This window comes from Oncorhynchus clarkii, chromosome 12 (genome assembly GCF_045791955.1).
Source record: "Oncorhynchus clarkii lewisi isolate Uvic-CL-2024 chromosome 12, UVic_Ocla_1.0, whole genome shotgun sequence".
NCBI classification, from domain to species: Eukaryota; Metazoa; Chordata; class Actinopteri; order Salmoniformes; family Salmonidae; genus Oncorhynchus; species Oncorhynchus clarkii.
In genome coordinates this window covers 15174338-15193582 of record NC_092158.1, presented here as the reverse complement: position 1 = coordinate 15193582, position 19245 = coordinate 15174338, and the positions used below count along the sequence as shown (strand labels likewise).

Sequence of the window (19245 nt, the reverse complement as noted above, 5' to 3'; positions counted from 1 at the left end):
CTTGTGTGTGCGCCTAGTAAACATCCTTGAAATATTCCTGCAATTATGCCAGACTGGTGCTGCCCAAACAGTTATTTCAGATTATAAACTGGGTGGTTCTGACAGCCATGGTATATCAGACCGTATACCATGGGTATGAAAAAACATTTATTTTTACTGCTCTAATTACGTTGGTAACCAGTTTATAATAGCAATAAGGTACCTCACTGGTTTGTGGTATATGGCCAATATACCATGGATAAGTGCTGTATCCAGGCACTTTGCGTTGCGTCGTGTCAGAGAACAGCCGTTAACCGTGGTATATTGGCCATATACCACACCCCCTCGGGCCTTATTGCATAATTCTTTAAAGTTTAAGATGTTGGGGGAGGGGGGTGAAAAGGTGACATATGGAAATGTTTTAAGATGGTCATACTATGGCTCATTTAACTATTTGATTTAGGTATAAAAAAAATGTATATAAAATAATTTGCGGAAAAAATATTGATTTTGGCCTTTACAAGAACACCATCATGTTGCTCAGAATCTTTCTATAGTGGGGTCCCATTGGTTTGTAGCCCGAACGGTTCGGATGCTACCAAACAGAACTTGGCTGGTGGTGAAGAGGGAGTTTACCCCAAAGGGCTTTGTAAGATGAACATATACTAATGTAGCTTTCTGCATATATAAAGTGAGGTCCAACCTACCATTTGGTAAAAGGTGTGAGTGACTTGGCATTTGTAATAAAGGATGCATGATAAACAGAGTCTGATCTCTAAGACAGAGGAGCCTGCATGCATATACAATAAGTCACAATCAATTACAGAGAGAAAACTCAATAAGCTACTTTCTAGCCATAAGCGGTAAGCAAGCCTTATTATGAAAATAAAAACACAATTTCAATTTTAGCTTCCTCACAAGATTATCCATATGAACTTTAAAGGACAACTTGTCATCCAACCAAATACAAAGGTATTTGTAGGATTACACTTTTTCAATGTATAAGCCACCAGATGTGACAATGCTAACGTTCTCTGGCTGAGTGCGAGCTCTGGTAAAGTTCATTAATTTTGTTTTTGTACATTCAAGACCAGTTTGAGACCATAAAGGGAGGCCTGCAGTGACTGAAAAGCAGTCTGGAGCTCTTCAACAGCCTGAACCAGAGAAGGAGCACATGAATATATGACTATCATCTGCGTATAGATGCAACTTTGCTGATTGCATTCCATTTCCCAAATCATTAATAAGAATTGAGAACACAGGAGCTAAAATGGAACCCTGGGGAACCCCTCTATTAATCTCAAGAAAGCTAGACTTGTGATTGTCAGTATATACACATTATTTTCTGTCAGAAAGATAGTTCCTAAACCAGTTTACTGCCCCTTCACAGAGACCAATGTTACTGAGTCTAGCTAGCAACAATTCACGATCAACTGAATCAAAGGCCTTTGATAAATCAACAAACAAAGCAGCATAATGTTGCTTTTTATCAAGTGCATTAATGTCATTTGCCACTGCTATAGCTGCAGTTGTGGTGCTGTGTCCCGATCTAAAGCCAGACTGAACCCCGCTCAGTATGTTCTTTTCAAATAACAAGTTTTTCAGCTGTGAGTTCACTAGGGATTCATAGACTTTGGCCAGGATAGGGAGTTCACTAGGGATTCATAGACTTTGGCCAGGATAGGGAGTTCACTAGGGATTCATAGACTTTGGCCAGGATAGGGAGTTCACTAGGGATTCATAGACTTTGGCCAGGATAGGGAGTTCACTAGGGATTCATAGACTTTGGCCAGGATAGGGAGTTCACTAGGGATTCATAGACTTTGGCCAGGATAGGGAGTTCACTAGGGATTCATAGACTTCGGCCAGGATAGGGAGTTTAGAGATAGGACGATAGTTATTAGCATCTGAAGGATCTCCACGCTCAGCAGTAGGAGGACATGAGCTGATTTCCAAATGCTGGGTATGGAATTGGTCAAGAGACACGTTGAAAATGTGAGCCACAGGTTCAGTAATAATACAAGCTGCTACCTGTAAGAGGTGGGGATCCAGGTTGTCTGGACCTGCAGACTTTTTAGTGTCTATTGCCTTTAGTGCTTTATAGACCTCAGCATAAGAAACAGGCTCAAAGTTCAAATAGTTCCCATGAGGGCCTATATCATAGTTTACTGTAACAGAGCTTACATTAGAGCCCTGGGCCCTACCATTATCAAAAACTTAACCAGCAGATATTTGCTTGTTTAAAACTCCTTCATTATCGGCTTTATCCTTCACTTCATTAGAATCCATCATGAAATGGTCAGGAAGGCCAGAGGATACATTAGAACCACAGAGGTAAAAACAGATTCAGGTTGGGTATTCAACGAATATTCGCTTGTAGTTTTCCTTACGTCACGCCCTGATCCGTTTCACCTGTCCTTGTGCTTGTCTCCACCCCCCCCCCCTCCAGGTGTCACCCATCTTCCTCATTATCCCCTGGGTACTTATACCTGTGTTTTCTATCTGTCTGTGCCAGTTTGTTTTGTTCGTTCAAACCTACCAGTGGTTTCCCTTGCGCATGTCTTTGCGATTGTCCCTGTTTTCTAGTTTCCTGGTTTTGACCTTTCCTGCCTGCCGTCCTGTACCTTTGCCTCTACTCTGGATTACCAACCTCTGCCTACCCTGAGCCTGCCTGCCGTCCTGTACCTTTGCCTCTACTCTGAATTACCAACCTCTGCCTACCCTGAGCCTGCCTGCCGTCCTGTACCTTTGCCCCACTACTCTGGATTACCAACCTCTGCCTGACCTGAGCCTGCCTGCCGTCCTGTACCTTTGCCTCTACTCTGAATTACCAACCTCTGCCTGACCTGAGCCTGCCTGCCGTCCTGTACCTTTGCCTCTACTCTGAATTACCAACCTCTGCCTGACCTGAGCCTGCCTGCCGTCCTGTACCTTTGCCTCTACTCTGGATTACCAACCTCTGCCTACCCTGAGCCTGCCTGCCGTCCTGTACCTTTGCCTCTACTCTGAATTACCAACCTCTGCCTGACCTGAGCCTGCCTGCCGTCCTGTACCTTTGCCTCTACTCTGAATTACCAACCTCTGCCTACCCTGAGCCTGCCTGCCGTCCTGTACCTTTGCCTCTACTCTGGATTACCAACCTCTGCCTGACCTGAGCCTGCCTGTCATCCTGTACCTTTGCCTCTACTCTGGATTACCAACCTCTGTCTGACCTGAGCCTGCCTGCCATCCTGTACCTTTGCCTCTACTCTGGATTACCAACCTCTGCCTGACCTGAGCCTGCCTGTCATCCTGTACCTTTGCCCCACTACTCTGGATTACCAACCTCTGCCTGACCTGAGCCTGCCTGCCGTCCTGTACCTTTGCCTCTACTCTGGATTACCAACCTCTGCCTACCCTGAGCCTGCCTGCCGTCCTGTACCTTTGCCTCTACTCTGGATTACCAACCTCTGCCTGACCTGAGCCTGCCTGTCATCCTGTACCTTTGCCTCTACTCTGGATTACCAACCTCTGCCTGACCTGAGCCTGCCTGCCATCCTGTACCTTTGCCTCTACTCTGGATTACCAACCTCTGCCTGACCTGAGCCTGCCTGTCATCCTGTACCTTTGCCCCACTACTCTGGATTACCAACCTCTGCCTGACCTGAGCCTGCCTGCCGTCCTGTACCTTTGCCTCTACTCTGGATTACCAACCTCTGCCTACCCTGAGCCTGCCTGCCGTCCTGTACCTTTGCCCCACTACTCTGGATTACCAACCTCTGCCTGACCTGAGCCTGCCTGCCGTCCTGTACCTTTGCCCCACTACTCTGGATTACCAACCTCTGCCTGACCTGAGCCTGCCTGCCGTCCTGTACCTTTGCCTCTACTCTGGATTATCAACCCCTGCCTGCCTTGACCTGTCGGTTGCCTGCCCCTGTTGCTGTAATAAACATTGTTACTTTTGTAATAAACATTGTTACTGACCTCAAATAAGGTTCAAAATGTACACTCAGAGGGCCTACACATTGCACACCCTTTAGTTTGTCCATTTTCATCTGTGTGTAGGCCCACTGAGTATACATTCTGAACCTTGTTTGAGGTCAGTCACATGACCAGCTGTTGAAATTCGAATGTAAAAAAAAAAAAAAAGTACTTTGCTTATGCTCCCTAACTAATTCAACTAGGAATACAAAATGCTGCTCACATTTCCACATGTTTATTAGCTTTGGAAAGCAAATTAATGTATATATCTTGAAAATAAGAACTAATTTTTCCAACATCATGACACTTATTTGGATTCTTTTGCTGAAGTAGTTTAAAAGCTATTGAGGTTTGAAAGCGCGAATATCCGTTGAATATTCAACCTGTAACTGTCTTTACCTCAGTATTAGAACCTGACACAGATTTTATTAGCTTCCAGAACTTGGTAGGGTTGTTCAGGTTCTCTGTGACTGCATTTGGATAGAAATCTGATTTGGACTTCCTGATCAATCTTGTGCATTTGTTTCTTAGCGCTCTGAAGGTGGCCCAGTCAACAGGAGCATTTGTATGTCTAGCTTGAGCCCAAGAGACATTTCTCTTTCTAATTAATTCTGCCAAGTTATCTGAACACCAGGGATTGTCCTTTCCATTGATTCTAAATTTCTTCACAGGGGCATGCTTATCACAAATGGACGCAAATTTCATATAGTCCCAGGCAGTGTCAACATCGGGAATCAGACGTACTCTATCAATATTATAGTACAGATCATGTAAGAATGTTTGCTCATAAAAGTGTCTAAAACGTCTTTTAAAAATCTAACGGGGATTGGCTGCTTTGGTCATTTTTGTATTTCTAACACAAGCAATTGCACAGTGATCACTGACATCACAGAATATCCCAGTCGGTGTGTATTTGTGAGGGGTATTCGTTAGAAGAATGTTCAATAGAGTTGATTTGTTAGGTGCTCTGGGATTCGGTCTTGTAGGAGCATTAATTAATTGAGCGAGATTCAGAGTCACACAATTCTTTAAAAGAGTCCAATACAGATGTAAGCATGTTCCAGTTCAAATCTCCTAAAATAATGAGTTTAGAGTCATTTAACTTGTGCAGGACATCAGAAAGAGTTTAGTGCGTCTCCCAAAGCCGAGGGCGGTCGATAGCAACCGAGGGCAGTCTATTGCAGCCGAGGGCGATCTGTAGAAGCCGAGGGCGGTCTGTAGCAGCCGAGGGCGGTCTGTAGCAGCCGAGGGCGGTCTGTAGCAGCCGAGGGCGGTCTGTAGCAGCCGAGGGCGGTCTATAGCAGCCGAAGGCGGTCTTTAGCAGCCGAGGGCAATCTGTAGCAGCCGAGGGCGGTCTGTAGCAGCCGAGGGCGGTCTGTATCAGCCGAGGGCGATCTATAGCAGCCGAGGGCGATCTATAGCAGCCAAAGGCGGTCTATAGCAGCCGAGGGCGATCTATAGCAGCCGAGGGCGATCTATAGCAGCCGAGGGCGGTCTATAGCAGCCGAGGGCGGTCTATAGCAGCCGAGGGCGGTCTATAGTAGCTGACTACAGTGATGTGGGAGTCCTTATATACGTTCACTTTAACCGCAAGCAATTCAAAATGTTTTGCTTTGGAAATCGAGAGAATTTCAGAGGTGTTAAACTTGGGATCAAGGGATCTGGACCCACAGCCCTAGCTAGCTTAATATATTGTGATGTAGGTTGATGGTTTAATTTATTTGTACCAAAGAAAATAAGTGATAAACAATAAAGATAAAAACGAATAAATTAAACATGGTGTGTGTCACGCCTTGGTCTTAGTATTCTGTGTTCCCTTTATTATTTTGGTTAGGCCAGGGTGTGACATGGGTGATTTATGTGGTTTGTTTTGTCTAGGGGTTTAGTAGTTTATGGGATTGTGTTTAGTTAAGTTGTCTAGGAAAGTCTATGGTTGCGTAGAGATGTTCTCAATCAGAGGCAGGTGTTTATCATTGTCTCTGATTGGGAACCATATTTAGGCAGCCATATTCTTTAGGTATCTTGTGGGTGATTGTTTCCTGTCTCTGTGTTTTGCACCAGATAGGGCTGTTTCGGTTTTTCACGTTTTCTTGTTTTGTATATTGTTCACTTTTCATCTTTCATTAAAGATATATAAAGATAACCACGCTGCATTTTGGTCCTCCTCTCTTCCACCAGAAGAAAACCGTAACAGAATCACCCACCACAACAGGACCAAGCGGCTTGGTGACAGGCAGCGGCAGCAGGAGCAGCGCAAGGAGGAATGGACATTGGATGATGTGTTGGACGGCAAGGGTTGCTACACTTGGGAGGAGATCCTGGCTGGAAGAGATCGCCTCCCATGGGAACAGGTGGAGGCACTTAGGAGAGCAGAGGCAGCCGGAGAGAGGAACCGGCGATACGAGGGAACACGGTTGGCAAGGAAGCCCGAGAGTCAGCCCCAAAAATATATTGGGGGGGCACACAGGGAGTATGGCGAAGCCAGGTAGGAGACCTGCGCCAACTTCCTGTGCTTACCGGGGGGCTAGAGAGATCGGGCAGGCACCGTGTTATGTTGTGGAGCGCACGGTGTCCCCAGTGCGGGTGCATAGCCCGGTGCGGTACATACCAGCTCCGCGTATCGGCCGGGCTAGAGTAGGCATCGAGCCAAGTGCCATGAAGCCGGCTCTACGCATCTGGTCTCCAGTGCGTCTCCTTGGGCCGGCTTACATGGCACCAGCCTTGCGCACGGTGTCCCCGGTTCGCCTGCATAGCCCAGTGCGGGCTATTCCACCTCGCCGCACTGGCAGGGCAACCAGGAGCATTCAACCAGGTAAGGTTGGGCAGGCTCGGTGATCAAGAGCTCCAGTGCGCCTGTACGGTCCGGTCTATCCGGTACCACCTCCACGCAGCAAATCACAGTCAGTGTCACCAGAAAACCAGTGTCACCAGAAAAGCCCCCCCACACCATCACACCTCCTCCTCCATGCTTCACGGTGGGAACCACATATGTGGAGATAAATACAGTGCCTTGCGAAAGTATTTGGCCCCCTTGAACTTTGCGACCTTTTGCCACATTTCAGGCTTCAAACAGAAAGATATAAAACTGTATTTTTTTGTGAAGAATCAACAACAAGTGGGACACAATCATGAAGTGGAACGAAATTTATTGGATATTTCAAACTTTTTTAACAAATCAAAAACTGAAAAATTGGGCGTGCAAAATTATTCAGCCCCCTTAAGTTAATACTTTGTAGCGCCACCTTTTGCTGTGATTACAGCTGTAAGTCGCTTGGGGTATGTCTCTATCAGTTTTGCGCATCGAGAGACTGACATATTTTCCCATTCCTCCTTGCAAAACAGCTCGAGCTCAGTGAGGTTGGATGGAGAGCATTTGTGAACAGCAGTTTTCAGTTCTTTCCACAGATTCTCGATTGGATTCAGGTCTGGACTTTGACTTGGCCATTCTAACACCTAGATATGTTTATTTTTGAACCATTCCATTGTAGATTTTGCTTTATGTTTTGGATCATTGTCTTGTTGGAAGACAAATCTCCGTCCCAGTCTCAGGTCTTTTGCAGACTCCATCAGGTTTTCTTCCAGAATGGTCCTGTATTTGGCTCCATCCATCTTCCCATCAATTTTAACCATCTTCCCTGTCCCTGCTGAAGAAAAGCAGGCCCAAACCATGATGCTGCCACCACCATGTTTGACAGTGGGGATGGTGTGTTCAGGGTGATGAGCTGTGTTGCCTTTACGCCAAACATAACGTCTTGCATTGTTGCCAAAAAGTTCAATTTTTGTTTCATCTGACCAGAGCACCTTCTTCCACATGTTTGGTGTGTCTCCCAGGTGGCTTGTGGCAAACTTTAAACAACACTTTTTATGGATATCTTTAAGAAATGGCTTTCTTCTTGCCACTCTTCCATAAAGGCCAGATTTGTGCAATATACGACTGATTGTTGTCCTATGGACAGAGTCTCCCACCTCAGCTGTAGATCTCTGCAGTTCATCCAGAGTGATCATGGGCCTCTTGGCTGCATCTCTGATCAGTCTTCTCCTTGTATGAGCTGAAAGTTTAGAGGGACGGCCAGGTCTTGGTAGATTTGCAGTGGTCTGATACTCCTTCCATTTCAATATTATCGCTTGCACAGTGCTCCTTGGGATGTTTAAAGCTTGGGAAATCTTTTTGTATCCAAATCTGGCTTTAAACTTCTTCACAACAGTATATCGGACCTGCCTGGTGTGTTCCTTGTTCTTCATGATGCTCTCTGCGCTTTTAACGGACCTCTGAGACTATCACAGTGCAGGTGCATTTATACGGAGACTTGATTACACACAGGTGGATTGTATTTATCATCATTAGTCATTTAGGTCAACATTGGATCATTCAGAGATCCTCACTGAACTTCTGGAGAGAGTTTGCTGCACTGAAAGTAAAGGGGCTAAATAATTTTGCACGCCCAATTTTTCAGTTTTTGATTTGTTAAAAAAGTTTGAAATATCCAATAAATGTCGTTCAACTTCATGATTGTGTCCCACTTGTCGTTGATTCTTCACAAAAAAATACAGTTTTATATCTTTATGTTTGAAGCCTGAAATGTGGCAAAAGGTCGCAAAGTTCAAGGGGGCCGAATACTTTCGCAAGGCACTGTAGTTTGCCTACTCTGCATCTCACAAAGAGATGGTTGGTTGGAAACAAAAATCTCAAATTTGGACTAATGAGACCAAAGGACAGATTTCCACCGGTATAATGTCCATTACTCATGTTTCTTGGCCCAAGCAAATCTCTTTTTTGTATTGGTGTCCTTTAGTAGTGGTTTCTTTGCAGCAAATTGACCAAGAAGGCCTGATTCATGCAGTCTCCTCTGAACAGTTGATGTTGAGATGTGTCTGTTACTTGAATTCTGTGAAGCATTTATTTTGGCAAAAATTTCTGAGGCTGGTAACTCTAATTTATCCTCTGCAGCAGAGGTAACTCTGGGTCTTCCTTTCCTGTGGTGGTCCTCATGAGAGCCAGTTTCATCATAGCGCTTGATGTTTTTTTTGCAACTTCACTTGAAGAAACTTTCAAGGTTCTTGACATTTTCCGGATTGACTGATCTTCATGTCTTAAAAGTAATGATGGGCTGTCGTTTCTTGTTGCTTATTTGAACTGTTCTTGCCATAATATGGACTTGGTATTTTACCAAATAGGGTTTTCTTCTGTATACCTCCCTTACCTTGTCACAACACAACTGATTGGCTCCAAGAAGGAAAGACATTCCACAAATAAACTTTTATCAAGGCACATCTGTTAATTGAAATGCATTGAAATGTATTCCAGGTGACTACCTCATGAAGCTGGTAGAGAGGATGCCAAGAGTGTGCAAAGCTTTAAATAACGGAACTTTAATAATGTCTACATTACTCATCTCATATGTACAGTGGGGGGGAATTTATTTGAAAATTATGGTGTAAAATAAGTATTTGGTCACCTACAAACAAGCAAGATTTCTGGCTCTCACAGACCTGTAACTTCTTCTTTAAGAGGCTCCTCTGTCCTCCACTCGTTACCTATATTAATGGCACCTGTTTGAACTTGTTATCAGTATAAAAGACACCTGTCCACAACCTCAAACAGTCACACTCCAAACTCCACTATGGCCAAGACCAAAGAACTGTGAAAGGACACCAGAAACAAAATTGTAGACCTGCACCAGGCTCAGAAGACTGAATCTGCAATAGGTAAGCAGCTTGGTTTGAAGAAATCAACTGTGGGAGCAATTATTAGGAAATGGAAGACATACAAGACCACTGATAATCTCCCTCGATCTGGGGCTCCACGCAAGATCTCACCCCGTGGGGTCAAAATTATCACAAGAACGGTGAGCAAAAATCCCAGAACCACACGGGGGGACCTAGTGAAGGATCTGCAGAGAGCTGGGACCAAAGTAACAAAGCCTACCATCAGTAACACACTACGCCGCCAGGGACTCAAATCCTGCAGTGCCAGACGTGTCCCCCTGCTTAAGCCAGTACATGTCCAGGCCCGTCTGAAGTTTGCTAGAGAGCATTTGGATAATCCAGAAGAAGATTGGGAGAATGTCATATGGTCAGATGATACCAAAATATAACTTTTTGGTAAAAACTCAACTCGTCGTGTTTGGAGGACAAAGAATGCTGAGTTGCATCCAAAGAACACCATACCTACTGTGAAGCATGGGGGTGGAAACATCATGCTTTGGGGCTGTTTTTCTGCAAAGGGACCAGGACGACTGATCTGTGTAAAGGAAAGAATGAATGGGGCCATGTATTGTGAGATTTTGAGTGCAAACCTCCTTCCATCAGCAAGTGCATTGAAGATGAAACGTGGCTGGGTCTTTCAGCATGACAATGATCCCAAACACACCGCCCGGGCAACGAAGGAGTGGCTTCGCAAGAAGCATTTCAAGGTCCTGGAGTGGCCTGGCCAGTCTCCAGATCTCAACTCCATAGAAAATCTTTGGAGGGAGTTGAAAGTCTGTGTTGCCCAGCAAAAGCCCCAAAACATCACTGTCAACATTCAATGTGGCACCGTCATAGGATGCCACCTTTGGTGGAGGAGGAATAATGGTCTGGGGCTGTTTTTCAGTGAAGTTCCAGTGAAGGGAAATCTTAATGCTAAGGCATACAATGACATTCTAGACTATTCTGTGCTTCCAACTTTGTGGCAACCGTTTGGAGAAGGCATTTCCTGTTTCAGCATGACAATGCCCTTGTGCACAAAGCAAGGTCCATACAGAAATGCTTTGTCAAGATCGGTGTGGAAGAACTTGACTGGCCTGCACAGAGCACTGACATCAACCCCATCGAACACCTAGTGTTTCCACATCTAGCGGAAAGCCTTCCCAGCAGAGTGGAGGCTGTTATCGCAGCAAAAGGGGGACCAACTCCATATTAAAACCCATGATTTTGGAATTAAATGTTAGATGAGCAGCTGTCCACATACTTTTAATCATGTAGTGTAGATTTTCTTTTATCTTAATGAGATTACCAAGTTGAATAAAGGAGACATTCAAAAACATGGAGGTGACCCCAGCATGACCTTCACCCCTGAATGACAGGGGAGAAGTTAAGAAAGAATCATTGTGTCGTTTTAACCACCAGCTGATGTTTTGAACAGTAGAGTGTTGAGAAACATTATTGTGGGAGTTCCAATTTCCGCTGATTCTATCACTGTTTTGTCAGGCCTTGCAAAACAAAAAGGCCCAAATATAGACATACTTGGTATACTGCAATTCACTCTTAGGACTTATTTAATTATTTAGATATCTTTCTGAGATCTGACTCAATATGAATCTCCACAGCTACGTGTTGTGGGATGATTTCAATTACATACTCCTCGTCTCCTTCACAAAATCCCATTGGATGAGAAAGCCAGAGGTTCCGCTCTTTAACCTTCTTCTCTAATGGGTTTTGAGGAGACGAAGACGCGAGAGGAGTATGCAATTGAGATCTTTCCCCTGCCACACTACGCAGAAACAGGAAGAGATCTTCACTTTAAAAGAGCAAAATACCCATCTCAATGAGCTTGCCAGACAAGCTGAACACTTTGCGTCCATATTGGGTGTAAGTAAGTACAACACCCATTCAGGTTCCTGTGCACCCCCACTCATTTGTTCCTCAATTGTATTGTATGGGGGAAAAAGACAATAGAAGACCTGGAATAGGAAGTGAGTTTTTACAAGAAAGTCTGTCAGTGTTTCACAACATAATTTACGAGTGTGTTTGACCTCTCCATGATGACAATTGTCACTTACAGAATATTCTCAATCAGGGAATGCTTAATACAACCTTAAACTGCCCTTTATTCATTTTTCTTATCAAGATCTGTGTGCAATCATCAACCAGAAACTAGCCTGAGTAACACAATGTAGTGTTCAAGTACAGACCAATCAGATTATTATCGACCACAACAGGAAACAACTAGGTTCTACAAAGGTACAGAATAATGTGTTAATTAAGTGACTGACAAACATATTTATTGTTCAACAACAAATACTTAAATTATTAAAGTTATTTTGCCTTTATCACACAACTTTAAAACATTTAGATCATGTACCTGTATTGTTGTAATATTCATGTTATTAATCAACAAATAAAAGTAACCCTCTTATATTGAAAAGTTGCAAAATGCTTTGGAATGTCTGCTGTCCCAAATGTTAATAACTTATAAAGGGATGACTTTTATTTTTGCTTTAATTACATTTCCTGGTTTAGACTGTAGAAAACTAAGTATATTCATACATTCTGGAACCTATTTACATATATTGAGCAATGAAACATCATCTTACTGTTTATAACACAGCTATAAAGCCACAATGGTGACACAATCAAACATGCTCTACTAACGTCAGCATTGCTCCTATTTAGGTAGTTGGTTTGTCAGGTGTCACTGTTGAATGACCACAAAGTCACAGAGTCCACTCTTCATATCCATCAATGAAGGAATCCCCACTCAGCCATTTGTGTAAATCCACCAGACAGTCAATATCCATGGAAAACTGGAAACAAAGAGTTAAGAAACAAATAAACCCATGGTTTTAGTCAGGCTCAAACTTATTGTGATAACAATAGTCATTTGACTAAAGCTGTAATACTGAAGAATAAAGTACTTACCACTGAATATATGTTCTAGTATTGTAGAGCACTGTAGCCTGGATCTACAGTTGAGTAGATCACATCACCTACAGCAGAGGAATTCAAAGCACAAATAAAACAGACAAACAGTGGCTTGTCATTAAAAAGGAAATAAAATAACAGTTTATCAATATATAAAATGATGGATCAAATCTGACAACTGTCATAATATCTATCTGTAGATCTCTGGAGTTTTTTAACATGTACCTTCGGTATTGTCTGGGTTAGGCAATGGTCCTCTCCTGATTTTCACAAAACAGACCAAATAGAAATCAACATGACATGATGAGAATTATGAAAAACATGATTTTTGTGGTAAGGTGAAGATCCTCATCTGCTGTGTGGGTCATTCCTCTCTCAGGGTGAAACAATATTCAGCAACTCTTGGTTTGCTTGAAAAATAATTTTATTGATAAAACCTCTCTCACCTAGTGATAGGAGGAGCCGTTCTGGAGGATGGTGGTCCTGCGGGGACCCTCTGACCGCTGTAGAAGTTCTCATACAGAACAGGAGCTGAGGAGTGAGGACAGAGCAGGCCAGGGGGTGAGGATAGAGCAAACCAGGGGGTGAGGACAGAGCAGACCAGGGGGTGAGGACAGAGCAGGCCAGGGATTGAGGGTTGAGGACAGAACAGGCCAGGGGGTGAGGTTTGAGGACAGAACAGGCCAGGGGGTGAGGGTTGAGGACAGAGCAAGCCAGGGGTTGAGGGTTGAGGACAGAACAGACCAGGGGGTGAGGGTTGAGGACAGAACAGGCCAGGCCAGGGGGTGAGGGTTGAGGACAGAACAGGCCAGGGGGTGAGGTTGAGGACAGAGAGGGGCCAGGGGGTGAGGACAGAGCAGGCCAGGGGGTGAGGACAGAACAGGCCAGGGGGTGAGGACAGAACAGGCCAGGGGGTGAGGACAGAGCAGACCAGGGGTTGAGGACAGAGAAGACCAGGGGGTGAGGACAGAGCAGGCCATGGGTTGAGGGTTGAGGACGGAACAGGCCATGGGGGTGAGAGTTGAGGACAGAGCAGGGCCAGGGGGTGAGGACAGAGCAGGCCAGGGGGTGAGGACAGAGCAGGCCAGGGAGTGAGAGGTGAGGGATGAGGAAAGAGCAGGCCTGGGGAAGAAGGGTGAGGACAGAGCAGAGGATGAGGGGTGAGGACAGAGCAGGCCTGGGGAAGAAGGGTGAGGACAGAGCAGAGGATGAGGGGTGAGGACAGAGCAGGCCACGGTGTGAGGACAGAGCAGGCCAGGGTGTGAGGGGTGAGGACAGAGCAGGCCAGGGGGTGAGGACAGAGCAGGCCAGGGTGTGAGGGGTGAGGACAGAGCAGGCCAGGGAGTGAGGGGTGAGGACAAAGCAGGCCAGGGAGTGAGGGGTGAGGGTGAGGACAGAGAAGACCAGGGGGTGAGGACAGAGTAGGCCAGGGAGTGAGGACAGAACAGGCCAGGGGGTGAGGACAGAACAGGCCAGGGGGTGAGGACAGAGCAGGCCAGTGAGTGAGGACAGAGAAGGCCAGGAGGTGAGGGTTGAGGACAGAGCAGGCCAGGGGATAAGGGGTGAGGACAGAGCAGGCCAGGGGATGAGGGGTGAGGACAGAGAGGGCAAGGGGGTGAGAGGTGAGGGGTGAGGATAGAGCAGGGGATGAGGGGTGAGGACAGAGCAGGCCAGGGGGTGAGGACAGAGCAGGCCAGGGGGTGAGGGTTGAGGACAGAGCAGGCCAGGAATGAGGGGTGAGGACAGAGCAGGCCAGGTGTGAGGACAGCGCAGGGGATGAGGGGTGAGGACAGAGCAGGCCAGGGGGTGAGGACCGCGCAGGGGATGAGGGGTGAGGACAGAGCAGGCCAGGGGGTGAGGACAGCGCAGGGGATGAGGGGTGAGGACAGAGCAGGCCAGGGGGTGAGGGGTGAGGGCAGAGCAGGCCAGGACGTGAGGGGTGAGGACAGAGAAGGCCAGGGGATGAGGGGTGATGACAGAGCAGGCCAGGACGTGAGGGGTGAGGACAGAGAAGGCAAGGGGGCGAGAAGTGAGGGAAGAGGACAGAGCGGTGGATGATGGGTGAGGACAGAGCAGGGGATGAGGGGTGCGGACAGAGCAGGGGATGAGGGGTGAGGACAGAGCAGGCAAGGGGGTGAGAGGTGAGGGATGAGGATAGAGCAGGGGATGAGGGGTGAGGACAGAGCAGGCCAGGGGGTGAGGACAGAGCAGGCCAGGGGGTGAGGGTTGAGGACAGAGCAGGCCAGGAATGAGGGGTGAGGACAGAGCAGGCCAGGTGTGAGGACAGCGCAGGGGATGAGGGGTGAGGACAGAGCAGGCCAGGGGGTGAGGACCGCGCAGGGGATGAGGGGTGAGGACAGAGCAGGCCAGGGGGTGAGGACAGCGCAGGGGATGAGGGGTGAGGACAGAGCAGTCCAGGGGGTGAGGGGTGAGGGCAGAGCAAACCTGGGGGTGAGGGGTGAGGACAGAGCGGGCCAGGGGGTGAGGGGTGAGGGCAGAGCAGGCCTGGGGGTAAGGGATGAAGACAGAGCAGGCCAGGGGGTGAGGACAGAGCAGACCAGAGGGTGAGGACAGAGCAGGCCAGGGAGTGAGGACAGAGCAGGCCAGGGAGTGAGGACAGAACAGGCCAGGGGGTGAGGACAGAGCAGGCCAGGGGGTGAGGGGTGAGGGCAGAGCAGGCCTGGGGGTGAGGGGTGAGGACAGAGCAGGCCAGGGAGTGAGGGGTGAGGACAGAGCAGGCCAGGGGTTGAGGGGTGAGGACAGAGCAGGCAAGGGGGTGAGAGGTGAGGGATGAGGACAGAGCAGGGGTGAGGACAAAGCAGGGGTTGAGGGGTGAGGAAAGAGCAGGCCTGGGGTTGAGGGGTGAGGACAGAGCAGGGGATGAGGGGTGATGACAGAGCAGGCCAGGGAGTGAGGGGTGAGGACAAAGCAGGCCAGGGAGTGAGAGGTGAGGGATGAGGACAGAGCAGGGGATGAGGGTTGATGACAGAGCAGGGGATGAGGGTTGAGTACAGAGCAGGCCAGGGGGTGAGGACAGAGCAGGCCAGGGAGTGAGGAGTGAGGACAAAGCAAGCCAGGGAGTGAGGGGTGAGGGATGAGGACAGAGCAGGCCAGGGGGTGTGGACAGAGCAGACCAGGGAGTGAGGACAAAGCAGGCCAGGGGGTGAGGACAGAGCAGGCCAGGGCCTAAGGACAGAGTAGGCCAGGGGGTGAGGACAGAGCAGGCCAGTGAGTGAGGACAGAGCAGGCCAGGAGGTGAGGGTTGAGGACAGAGCAGGCCAGGGGATGAGGACAGAGCAGGCCAGGAGGTGAGGACAAAGCAGGCCAGTGAGTGAGGACAGAGAAGGCCAGGAGGTGAGGGTTGAGGACAGAGCAGGCCAGGACGTGAGGGGTGAGGACAGAGAAGGCAAGGGGGCGAGAAGTGAAAGATGAGGACAGAGCAGTGGATGATGGGTGAGGACAGAGCAGGCAAGGGGTGAGAGGTGAGGGATGAGGACAGAGCAGGGGATGAGGGGTGAGGACAGAGCAGGCCAGGGGGTGAAGACAGAGCAGGCCAGGGGGTGAGGGTTGAGGACAGAGAAGGCCAGGGATGAGGGGTGAGGACAGAGCAGGCCAGGGGGTGAGGACAGCGCCGGGGATGATCGGTGAGGACAGAGCAGGCCAGGGGGTGAGGACAAAGCAGGGGATGAGGGGTGAGGACAGAGCAGGCAAGGGGGTGAGAGGTAAGGGATGAGGACAGAGCAGGGGTGAGGACAGAGCAGGCCAGGGTGTGAGGGGTGAGGACAAAGCAGGCCAGGGAGTGAGGGGTGAGGACAAAGCAGGCCAGGGAGTGAGAGGTGAGGGATGAGGACAGAGCAGGCCAGGGGGTGAGGACAGAGCAGGGGATGAGGGTTGAGGACAGAGCAGGCTAGGGGGTGAGGACAGAGCAGGCCAGGGAGTGAGGGGTGAGGAAAAAGCAGGCCAGAGAGTGAGGGGTGAGGGATGAGGACAGAGCAGGCCAGGGGGTTAGGACAGAGCAGACCAGGGGGTGAGGACAGAGCAGACCAGGGGGTGAGGACAGAGCAGACCAGGGGTGAGGGTTGAGGACAGCGCAGGGGATGAGGGGTGAGGACAGAGCAGGCCAGGTGGTGAGGACAGAGCAGGCCAGGGGCTGAGGGTTGAGGACAGAGCAGGCCAGGGATGAGGGGTGAGGACAGAGCAGGCCAGGGGGTGAGGACAAAGCAGGGGATGAGGGGTGAGGACAGAGCAGGCAAGGGGGTGAGAGGTGAGGGATGAGGACAGAGCAGGGTTGAGGACAGAGCAGGCCAGGAATGAGGGGTGAGGACAGAGCAGGCCAGGTGTGAGGACAGCGCAGGGGATGAGGGGTGAGGACAGAGCAGGCCAGGGGGTGAGGACTGCGCAGGGGATGAGGGGTGAGGACAGAGCAGGCCAGGGAGTGAGGACAGCGCAGGGGATGAGGGGTGAGGACAGAGCAGGCCAGGGGGTGAGGGGTGAGGGCAGAGCAGGCCTGGGGGTAAGGGATGAAGACAGAGCAGGCCAGGGGGTGAGGACAGAGCAGACCAGAGGGTGAGGACAGAGCAGGCCAGGGAGTGAGGACAGAGCAGGCCAGGGAGTGAGGACAGAACAGGCCAGGGGGTGAGGACAGAGCAGGCCAGGGGGTGAGGGGTGAGGGCAGAGCAGGCCTGGGGGTGATGGGTGAGGACAGAGCAGGCCAGGGAGTGAGGGGTGAGGACAGAGCAGGCCAGGGGTTGAGGGGTGAGGACAGAGCAGGCAAGGGGGTGAGAGGTGAGGGATGAGGACAGAGCAGGGGTGAGGACAAAGCAGGGGTTGAGGGGTGAGGAAAGAGCAGGCCTGGGGTTGAGGGGTGAGGACAGAGCAGGGGATGAGGGGTGATGACAGAGCAGGCCAGGGAGTGAGGGGTGAGGACAAAGCAGGCCAGGGAGTGAGAGGTGAGGGATGAGGACAGAGCAGGGGATGAGGGTTGATGACAGAGCAGGGGATGAGGGTTGAGTACAGAGCAGGCCAGGGGGTGAGGACAGAGCAGGCCAGGGAGTGAGGAGTGAGGACAAAGCAAGCCAGGGAGTGAGGGGTGAGGGATGAGGACAGAGCAGGCCAGGGGGTGTGGACAGAGCAGACCAGGGAGTGAGGACAAAGCAGGCCAGGGGGTGAGGACAGAGCAGGCCAGGGCCTAAGGACAGAGTAGGCCAGGGGGTGAGGACAGAGCAGGCCAGTGAGTGAGGACAGAGCAGGCCAGGAGGTGAGGGTTGAGGACAGAGCAGGCCAGGGGATGAGGACAGAGCAGGCCAGGAGGTGAGGACAAAGCAGGCCAGTGAGTGAGGACAGAGAAGGCCAGGAGGTGAGGGTTGAGGACAGAGCAGGCCAGGACGTGAGGGGTGAGGACAGAGAAGGCAAGGGGGCGAGAAGTGAAAGATGAGGACAGAGCAGTGGATGATGGGTGAGGACAGAGCAGGCAAGGGGTGAGAGGTGAGGGATGAGGACAGAGCAGGGGATGAGGGGTGAGGACAGAGCAGGCCAGGGGGTGAAGACAGAGCAGGCCAGGGGGTGAGGGTTGAGGACAGAGAAGGCCAGGGATGAGGGGTGAGGACAGAGCAGGCCAGGGGGTGAGGACAGCGCCGGGGATGATCGGTGAGGACAGAGCAGGCCAGGGGGTGAGGACAAAGCAGGGGATGAGGGGTGAGGACAGAGCAGGCAAGGGGGTGAGAGGTAAGGGATGAGGACAGAGCAGGGGTGAGGACAAAGCAGGGGATGAGGTGTGAGGACAGAGAAGGCCAGGGTGTGAGGGGTGAGGACAAAGCAGGCCAGAGAGTGAGGGGTGAGGACAAAGCAGGCCAGGGAGTGAGAGGTGAGGGATGAGGACAGAGCAGGCCAGGGGGTGAGGACAGAGCAGGGGATGAGGGTTGAGGACAGAGCAGGCTAGGGGGTGAGGACAGAGCAGGCCAGGGAGTGAGGGGTGAGGAAAAAGCAGGCCAGAGAGTGAGGGGTGAGGGATGAGGACAGAGCAGGCCAGGGGGTTAGGACAGAGCAGACCAGGGGGTGAGGACAGAGCAGGCCAGGTGGTGAGGACAGAGCAGGCCAGGGGCTGAGGGTTGAGGACAGAGCAGGCCAGGGATGAGGGGTGAGGACAGAGCAGGCCAGGGGGTGAGGACAAAGCAGGGGATGAGGGGTGAGGACAGAGCAGGCAAGGGGGTGAGAGGTGAGGGATGAGGACAGAGCAGGGTTGAGGACAGAGCAGGCCAGGAATGAGGGGTGAGGACAGAGCAGGCCAGGTGTGAGGACAGCGCAGGGGATGAGGGGTGAGGACAGAGCAGGCCAGGGGGTGAGGACTGCGCAGGGGATGAGGGGTGAGGACAGAGCAGGCCAGGGAGTGAGGACAGCGCAGGGGATGAGGGGTGAGGACAGAGCAGGCCAGGGGGTGAGGGGTGAGGGCAGAGCAGGCCTGGGGGTGAGGGGTGAGGACAGAGCAGGCCAGGGGGTGAGGGGTGAGGACAAAGCAGGGGATGAGGGGTGAGGACAGAGCAGGCCTGGGGGTAAGGGATGAAGACAGAGCAGGCCAGGGGGTGAGGACAGAGCAGACCAGAGGGTGAGGACAGTGCAGGCCAGGGAGTGAGGACAGAGCAGGCCAGGGAGTGAGGACAGAACAGGCCAGTGAGTGAGGACAGAGCA

At 50.2% G+C, this 19245-nt stretch overlaps 1 protein-coding gene across 1 annotated transcript in view; it reads right to left on the bottom strand.

Annotated features, from left to right (window-relative positions):
• Window positions 1-11729: 11729 nt before the first annotated feature.
• LOC139421882 (proline-serine-threonine phosphatase-interacting protein 2-like) overlaps window positions 11730-19245 on the bottom strand; it is a 28344-nt gene continuing 20828 nt past the window's right edge. The window contains exons 12-15 of the mRNA XM_071173011.1: window positions 13008-13092; window positions 12787-12821; window positions 12559-12626; window positions 11730-12443 (exon numbers count right to left, since the gene is read on the bottom strand). Of these exons, the coding sequence (XP_071029112.1) occupies window positions 12574-12626; window positions 12787-12821; window positions 13008-13092 (173 nt within the window). The 3' untranslated portion in view covers window positions 11730-12443; window positions 12559-12573. The remainder of the gene's footprint in view (window positions 12444-12558; window positions 12627-12786; window positions 12822-13007; window positions 13093-19245) is intronic.